The sequence below is a fragment of the Triticum urartu genome, chromosome 3, assembly GCF_003073215.2.
Source record: "Triticum urartu cultivar G1812 chromosome 3, Tu2.1, whole genome shotgun sequence".
Taxonomy (NCBI): Eukaryota; Viridiplantae; Streptophyta; class Magnoliopsida; order Poales; family Poaceae; genus Triticum; species Triticum urartu.
The window spans coordinates 399,021,332-399,030,953 of NC_053024.1; the positions used below are offsets into that span (position 1 = coordinate 399,021,332).

Consider the following 9,622-nt stretch of genomic DNA (forward strand, 5'->3'; position numbering starts at 1 on the left):
TTGTCCAAGAAGTTCATAGCCACAAAATCATCCAACACTTCACTTGAGGTCAAAGTGTGGAAGTCCGGCCTTTGACGAATGACGGAGGACATGGCCTTGTGGTAAGGCATCATTGCCTTGAGGAATTTGCGCTTGATCCAATTGTCATCCGTGTCCTTGCTCCCGTGATCTCGGAGTGAGACCGCGAGTTTGGTTACTCTCCGATAAAGCTCACGAGGTTCTTCATCTTATTTCATTGCAAACTCATCGGCTTCATCTTGCACTACTTCATAGTTGGAGTGTTGAATGCTTGCGCTTCCCCGGTAGAGAGAGAAAACACAAAGCCATGCATCTTTGGCCAAGGCGAAGGGCCGAAGATGAGGTAGATCTTCGGGAGGAATTGCATCTTGAATGATGAAGAGAGCATTCTCATTGAATTGATTATCCACAGCTTCTCGAGGAGTGAAGTTGCTTGGATCATGCAGATGGAAACCTTCTTGATTCTCCAAAGACTAGTGTTCACATGATTTAAATGACACTTAAAGCGATAAACCCAAGAATCAAAGTCCTCATTTTTCACAATCTTAGGGGGAGGACCGGCATGATTCAAATGAGTGGAAGGAACCGGTCCACCATAAACAAGTGGTGGTTCCACATGAGCAAAGATGCCGGTGCCATTTTTACCACTAGAAGAAGGAGCCTTTTCACTACTAGCTTCCCCCTTGTCGGAGATAGCATCCGTCACCTTGAAAGTGGGATCACCCACTTTCAACGGTGCGGTGGATAGTTTAAGCCCTTCAATGAATTTAGTAAACATGCTTTCAACCTCGGTCGTCATGGAGGTTTTCAATGTTTCCAAGGCCACATTGAACTCCTCACGAGAGACCGAGATTCCCCCATCGCTCGTAGACAAGATCGGATTCACACCGGAGTGTTCCTCCACACCATCTACGGTATCAACCATACTCTTCGGACGACAAAGTCCTTAGTAAAGAGACGAGGCTCTGATACCAATTGAAAGGATCGATATGGTTGACTAGAGGGGGGGGGGTGAATAGGCAACTAACAATTTTTTACTTTTCTTTACCAAATTAAACTTTGCATCAAAGTAGGTTGTCTAGATGTGCAACTAGGTGAGCAACCTATATGATGCAACAACAATGAACATACAAGCAAGCAAGAGAAGTAACACCAATAAGCTTGCACAAGTAAAGGTAAGAGATAACCAAGAGTGGACCCGGTGAAGACGAGGATGTGTTACCGAAGTTCCTTCCTTTTGAGGGGAAGTACGTCTTCATTAGAGCGGTGTGGAGGCACAATGCTCCCCAAGAAGCCACTAGGGCCACCGTATTCTCCTCACGCCCTCACACAATGCGAGATGCCGTGATTCCACTATTGGTGTTCTTGGAGGCGGCAATCGGACCTTTACAAACAAGGTTGGGGCAATCTCCACAACTTAATCGGAGGCTCCCAACAACACCACGAAGCTTCACCACAATGGACTATGGCTCCATGGTGAACTCAACCGTCTAGGGTGTTCAAACACCCAAGAGTAACAAGATCCGCTAGGGATTGGTGGTGGAATCAAATTTCTCTTGGTGGAAGTGTAGATCGGGGCCTTCTCAACCACTCCCGAGCAAATCAACAAGTATGGATGGCTAGAGAGAGAGATCGGGCAAAAATGGAGCTTGGAGCATTAATGGAGCTTGAGGGGGAAGAGGTGAGTCAACGAAGAAGAAGGGGACCCCCTTCTATAATGGGGGTAACAATCCAACCGTTACCCCACTAAAGAGCCCCGCAGAGGGCGGTATTACCGTAGTGGGAAGCGGTACTACCGCTGGACCCAACTGTACTACCGCTCCCCCTTACGGTACTACCGCCCAGACAGAGAGTGCTTGAAGGCAGAAGAGGGACTGGCCCGGCGCGGTACTGCCGGACAGGCCCATCGCGGTACTGTCGCGGTGGTAGGGCGGTACTACCGCTCTCGAGTGGTACTACTGCACCTACTACCGCTGCAAGTGCCGCTCAACCCGACACGAGAAGTGCCCCCCTCGAGTCGAGGCGGTAGTGGCCCGGTACCGCAGCGGTACTGCCGCTGAGGACGCACAAGCGGTACTACCGCTGGGCACCGCGGTACTACCGCTGGGGCTAAAGACAGCTCAATCTGCAGGGAAAAAGACCTCCAACGACGCGGGAAGGCCCAGAGGGTGTGAAACGATAGTGTACGTGATGATTCAACCCTAGCCATACCAAAGCGGACCCCCTCTTGATAGTACGACGAATCCTAAGAAACTAGTCCACCAACAAGAAACGAAAGAGCTACACCATCTTGAAAAACACTCCGAGGGGAAAGAAATCGTCTCGAGCCAAAGGATGAATCTCTGAAACGCTCAACGCACAAGGTTAGTCCGCAAATATGTTGTCATCAATCACCAAAACTACATCGAGAGAGATATGCGTTAACAGAAGGGAGCCAACAACGGGCAATTTGAAAGGGGCCAGCTAGTACATATTATCCTGACAAAAGCAGTCTTCGCCTGCGAAAAGGCTCTGGTGGTGACGCCGCCTTGGACTCCATGCTGACCTCCGTCTTGCCGTCCTGCTGGTCTTGGTCTCGTTGCACTGATATGAAAACCTTTGCTTGACGTCTTGGTACTCCGCGCCCGCGCTTGCTTTCTTAGCTCCAAAGAGGAAACAAGGACACTGTGCGCGCTGGCGCCCGCCTGGCCTTGGTCGTCATGGCTCACGTCATTGGAACCTCGCGAGGTTTTCCTTCCCTTGAACTCTCCGCCCCTCGTGAGCCAGCCTGGTGAGGCCGCTCCCGAGGAGGTCTTGTGTCGTCCGCCTCGTGTGGCTTGGCCTCTCGCGAGGGTCTTGAGTGCTTGTTGGTGAAGATGGGCCGTACGGGCTCGCTCGCAGAGCCACACTGTGAGCCGCAGGCAGGCAAGTCTGGGGACCCCCATTCCCAGAACGCCGGCAAAGTCTTACTCAGAATACAAGAAAGCTTTGAACTTCCCCAACAACAGGCTCGATGTGATAGCATCGTCCTTTGTAACGATCAAGACTGGATGAGAAAACTACAAACTGCAAAGCCATCAAACCCCAAGACAAAGGCTTTGATAAAAGGCCCTATACTTTCCTTGCACTTATTTCCATCAGAGAGAAGTCTTTCTCGAACCTGTCCACCCAAGAGTCAAAAGTTGGGGGGCAACCCACCGAAATGCTTATTGGTTCACTTCTTCCAAATGTCGTAAGCTGCCACAACGATATCTTCATAAACATTGGTTTGGCCCAGCCACTCCTCCCAGCATGCAATACGTCTAATTTGTTGGCATTAGAGTTCGATCTCACCCCTGATAGGGGCGGGGGTGTGCTGATCTTTCGATGAGTTAATAGCTATCGATTTGCTGAAGAACGACTTTAACGATCCAACTACAAACGTTAAACAAATAGGGCCCTAATCAATCTAAACGACTCATCCCAACCCATAGAAAGAGCAAACTAGCACACCTCTTTTGTAGTCATTATATTCCCTCGTAAAAATTACACGCTCATCCACATTCGTAGACCGTAGCACATCATAGTCTGTTAACGATCACTTACGACCTTAACGAATTTTAAACTAATAAAGCTGACTTTTTTTGCTTGTTAAGCTTAACGAGCACGAGCTTAACTAACAAGCAGCTCGTTAATCCACCCACCCGTTTTACTACTGAAGAACACAAGAATTCTTATTCCAAAATTGAAGTTTCTACACAGCAATATGGGCAATTCATGTTCCTATTTTCTCAGCAATTGCATTCATATTTTCTGGATATGAATTCCAAATCAAATATTCACTATAGCAACATTAGATCTATTTACACTGACACATTCAATACAACGAGGTTCAAATGTGTATGTATTATATTTGCAGACATGATAAAAAGGAAGGCGAATGGACTAATTTACAAACAGAGGACAAGCCCACGAGGCTCTAACCGGAGGGAGCCTCGCTCACAACGCGGCGAGGCCGAGAAATTCGACGGCGGACTTGGCCATGATGGCGGCGAACTCCTCAAAGCTGATGGAGCCGTCGCCGTCGGTGTCGGCCTCGCGCATCATGTCGTTGAGCTCCGCGTAGCAGATGGGGTGCCCCATTTGCGCCATGGAGCGCGCGAGCTCGGCGGCGGAGATGTATCCGTTGCCGTCGCGGTCGAAGGCGCGGAAGGCCTCGGCTAGCTGCTCGTGGTCAACGGCGACGGAGGAGCGGCCGGGCCCGAGGAGCAGCTGGGAGAGGGAAGAGGTTAGCTCGTCGAACTCCACGGTGCCGTTGCCGTCGATGTCCATGGAGGCGATGAGGGTGTGGATCTCGTCCCCCTCGGCGGGGCGGAGACCGAGCGAGCGGAGAAGCGCGGCTATCTCGAGCTTGGTGAGACTGCCGTCGCCGTCGAGGTCGAAGCGCATGAAGAGCTCCCGGAGCTGCCCCAGCTGCTCGTCCTGGAGGCGCGTCCGACCGCTCTCGGTCGCCGAGGGTGGTGTCTCCTGGCCGGAGTCGGAGGGGACGGACATGAATGCCGAGCGTCTCGCAGGGGTGACGGTTGTCCTCGTCGCCGCCGCGCGCGCCCTGGTGGTTGGTTGGGCTCGTGCGCTTCTGCTTTCTTCTCGGACGTGGTCTTCGGGGGCGGGGCGGTGGCTCTGCATGTTGCGTGGCGTGGCCACGAGATCTGACCATTCTTTCCGTCGGGATCTCGTTTTCAACTTCTGATGACGAGGCCGTTTCATTTTTCACCTTTGCTGTCTCGCTGCACTAATTTTAGACTCTTTATTGTATCTCTATATATGGGTGCATGCAAGATGCAAGTTCGAAACCTGAGGTCCTTACGTGCACGTTCTGGTGCCCTATCGACTGGCCGTAGAAGACAGCATACACACGAACCTCAAGGTAAGTCTTCATCCATCACGTACATAGCTTCTAGGGACGTGCTTGGTTTCCTGGCTCCCACCCGACATGCAGAATCGAGCATGTTTGGTGGCCTTCTCAGCCTGGCCCGACAGATGCAAAAGAGGCCTTGAGCCAGGCTCGCGGATACGCAGGAACCGGGCGTATCTCGGAGCCAGGCTCGCGCTTGCATCACGTATTCTTCATTTTCCTTTTCTTTCTTACTCTCATGCGTCGAATCCAATCGAGCACACCCCCTCAAAAAAAAAAGAATCCAATCGAGCACACAGCCCATCGCTGTCGTCATCGTCTGAGCCCTCTCGTGCGCTTGTCAGGGCATGTCCAATGCATGATGCTTGCATGGGCGGTTAAGAAAAAAAATTAAAGATAATCTTATAGCAGCGGCTGTTAGCATCATGTCCTTCAACGCCAATGACAAGATAGAGGCGCTTATACGGCCAAGTCTGACTCATAGCGCATAAGGAAAAAAGGGCTAGCGCCCGGCGCAAGAGGTTGCGTCGATGCAAGCATGAATCCAGGGTTTGACCGGGAATAGGAAAAAGGGGCTGGTTTCTCAAAGTAAAGGAAAAAAGGGTTGGGATCTTGGGTGTAACGGGCGGGGTTTTGTGCCTAGCGCCTGGGCTAAGCGCCCCCATTGTAACTGCCCTTAAAGCTCCCTCGTTCGCCACCGGTCCGATCTCCATTGCTGGAGGATGAATCTGCCGGCACTCCTCCACGCCCATGCTGGGGGCTTGCCGCCCCACTTGGACATCGTCCGGTCCGCCGCCGCCAAACTCTGCCATGACCGCATGCACCTGTGCCTGCAGACGAGCTCGCCAGAGCTTGCCACGCCACTCGCTACCTATCGATACAGAGAAGGGGAAGGGAAGGGTAGGGGAGCACCTGCGTGTTGCGGCCAGAACTGCTGTCATGTTTATCCCGCTTTCTTCCCTCAAGCAGAGCCGCCGCCGTCAATCCAGTTGGAGACGAGTCTCTACCACCGGCATCTCCTCTCGGCTGCCCACCTCCCCCTCATCCATCTCGTTTCCCACCACTTCATCCATATTGGTGAAAATGTTTTAGTTCAGGCTTGTTGCTTGCAGCTTCTCTCGTGCAAATTTTGGTTCAGAATTCAATTCAGTTCAGATTTGGTTTACTTGCTGTCTTTGTATATGAAATGGTCTAGACTCAATTGGAATGATTAAATTGAAAGAGAAAAGTTCACATAATTAATCTTAAATGCAGCATACCAAACAACACCTATTGTATATAGCATCTCTCGTGCATCCATATCATACAATCCACCAAACACACATCTTAGCTCATCCCTGCATCAGCCCAACCGGGACATGCTCACCCAGGATCCCCATGCAATGCAGGCTAAAGCCGCCCAAGAAACCAAATGCACCCTAGATGTATGGATGCATGCATAAAGTAGACCTTGATAACTACCAAACTTTCGGTCTGGGAGAGCCCCGATCGAACGATTCGTTCACTACTAGATTTGTCGTTACAGATGGAGTGACAAACAAGTTACTACTAAAAAATCCCAATGGTTCAAACCAAATAACGACATCGTCTTTATAAGCAAAATTTGCCATGGTCAAAAAGATATTTTTTTTGTAAAAAAACACTAAAGAGAAAGTTCATGGCAAATTTGCATCTGTACATGGTAGCAAGAAAATGTTGATTAAACAAATTCGTATAGTATTTTTACTATATACATTAAAAGGAAAAAAATGTGGGTTAAAATTTGCCATCATGTGGCAAAACAAAAGGCAAAATTTGCCATCTCTTATTTAGTACTATATGCCATGTTTTTTGCAAAGTAAACGCAAAAAGAAAATCTACAAAAGCGAAAAAGGAAAATCTTCCATGGCAATAAAAAGGTTAATTTGCCATGGTGAAAAAAGTAAAAATTGGCACGGAAAATTAAAGTAAAAGTTTCATGGAAATAAGTGAAAATAACACAAAAATGATCAAAATTTCTGTGGCAAATGCATATTCAAATTTTCCATGGTGTTTATATCAAAATTGCCATGCTTTTATATAAGAAATTTGCCATGTATGTGAAGTAAAAAAATGATGAAAAATTGCTATGCCAAATGTGTATTCAAATTTTCCATGGCATTTTTCTAATCAAAAATTTCCATGTATGTATTCATATAATAGGAAATGTCAAGACCCATGAACTACATTTCCCATGCTCCTTGAACTTAAATTTCCATGGTCCCATGAGAAAGTGATTTTTTGCCATTGTTGCAAAAATAAAAAGAATACCCTATGATCTCTAATTAGAGGTTTGTAATACATGGGGAAATTAGAGAAAATATATGGCAAAACTATCTCTAAAAAGGTGATTAGCAATTTGCCATGGTCTGGAAAAATTCATAGCAAAAATGTGGAAAATTTGCCATGGACTCGCCCTCAGCTTCGGCAGGCACCACGGGCTCCATGATGGGACCTCCTAGAAATGGATGAATTTATATAAAGCTCTATGGTACCCATTGAAGGTATAAAGAGACCAGGGATAACACTTACCCGCGGACTGATGTCCAGCCTCCGAAGGGGGGCCTCTGGTGAAAATAGCACGCTAGCCACCATTGCCAGCGGCGTGGCTGCGATTGCGGTGGTCACAGGGGACCCGCAACAGATGAAGCCCCTGATCCCTTGAGCGGTAGTACCACTTGTGTGCGACTTGTGGGCAGATAACGATTCGATTTGTCCCACCTATATAAAGGGGGTCTTCTTCTCCAAGAAGACTTACCTCTTATCCCCCCAAGCTCCATTGTTACCCTAAGCTCCATTTTCGCCTAATTTCTCTCCCTAGCCAACAAAACTTGTTGTTACTCTAGGGTTTGGGGTCTCGATCTACACTTCCACCAAGAGATATTTGATTCCCCCCACTAATCCCTTGCAGATCTTATTACTCTTGGGTGTTTCTACACCCTAGACGGAAAAGGTCACCTCGGAGCCACAATCCATTGTGGTGAAGCTTCGTGGTGGTGTTGGCAGCCTCCAATTAAGTTGTGGAGAGAGCCCCAACCTTGTTTGTAAAAGTTCAGTAGCTGCCTTCGAGGGCACCACTAGTGGAATCACGACATCTTGCATTTGCGAGGGTGTGAGGAGAATATGGTGGTCCTAGTGGCTTCTTGGGGAGCCACTACAAAATTTCGTCTATTTAGTGACAAAAACCATGGTGACGAAACAAGAAACGTCGCCTAAAATCATTTCCTGGTCCATCGTCATGAGGTGTTTTCCTCGCGGGGCAGCACCCTAGCCAACTTCGGTGACATTCTGGCCTGTAATCGTGCGACGCTTTTGGGCGTCACTAGGCATGTCATTTTTCCTGGATGATTTGTAGTGTCACCAAAAATGTTTCGCGTCACAAACAATGTTAGGTGGGTCTAGAAAAATGGATAAAAAAATGGCTTGTTGGTGTTCAAATAATAGTACCTTATAAATTCTACCATGGCAGAGTTTATAGCATATTAGAATCAAATTTTCAGTGTTTAGGGTTGAGATGCTCGTATCGAAATCCATTGAGTATTTCTTCATAGAACGTACATGTTCATCATCATCACATCAGTACCAATAGTAGCATAAAACATGACATACAGTGATGGACGATCACTGAGGCAACATGACAGGGAGTCAAAATTCCTCCTCCTCTGGTTCAACATCAATGAAACCGAGGAAGAAAAAGGTCCCTGCACATCCATGGTGTTGCACGAAGATCATCTTGTCTCTAATATCAATGTCATACACGTCGACTACTTTGCGCCACTCATTAAGGATAATGCTTCCACCTCCTCATCCCGAAGCCGAGTATGAAGTGGAACTGATGTTCACTCTAGGATGGAGAACAATGGTCAGATCTCCATTTGCACCCATCTCCTTAGGCACAACACATTGCAGAAGTATCTGGTGGCATAACACAATTTGAACACTTTAAGCAATCTACATAATTACTTGGACTATCCGAAGATACTGAGAGTAGATACAATTCTAACCATGATTCTGTCGTCAATATTGGTCTTGTTCAAAGTGTGCAACAGGGGCACGCAGGAATGATCTCTTGGTCCAGCATTGTAACCGTCCGCGAGCATCCAAACTTGATCAACAAAGCCAACGACAAACCACATCTCTTCCCAGGTTACTCTGCTCCCTTCAGTAACCTCCATGTTGTCTATAAATTATTTTGTTACAATATCCACTCCGTAATAATCTATGAAAATTTCTGTAAATAAGATTTGTTAAATATAGCAGTGATGTCTACTACGCAACCTTATCCTGGTAGACGTTGTTGGGCCTCCAAGTGCATAGTTTTGTAGTACAGTAGCAAATTTTCCTCAAGTGGATGACCTAAGGTTTATCAATCCGTGGGAGGCGTAGGTTGAAGATGGTCTCTCTCAAACAACCCTGCAACCAAATAACAAGGAGTCACGTGTGTCCCCAACACACCCAATACAATGGTATATTGTATAGGTGCACTAGTTCGGCGAAGAAATGGTGATACAAGTGTAATACTGATGGAAGATATAGGTTTTTGTAATATAAAATCTAAAAACAGCAAGGTAGCAAGTGGCAAAAGTGAGCAAAAACGGTATTGCAATGCTTGGAAACAAGGCCTAGGGTTCATACTTTCACTAGTGCAAGTTCTCTCAACAATGATAACATAATTAGATCATATAATAATCCCTCAACATGCAACAAAGAGTC

General features: G+C 47.5%; 1 protein-coding gene across 1 annotated transcript; it reads right to left on the bottom strand.

The window, feature by feature from the left end:
* Positions 1-3,850: 3,850 nt before the first annotated feature.
* On the bottom strand, positions 3,851-4,761 carry LOC125548404 (probable calcium-binding protein CML14). The gene has a single exon (XM_048712006.1). It carries the CDS (start codon positions 4,741-4,743, stop codon positions 3,976-3,978), a length of 768 nt encoding a protein of 255 aa, XP_048567963.1. The 5' UTR covers positions 4,744-4,761; the 3' UTR covers positions 3,851-3,975.
* Between the last annotated feature and the right edge of the window lie 4,861 nt (positions 4,762-9,622).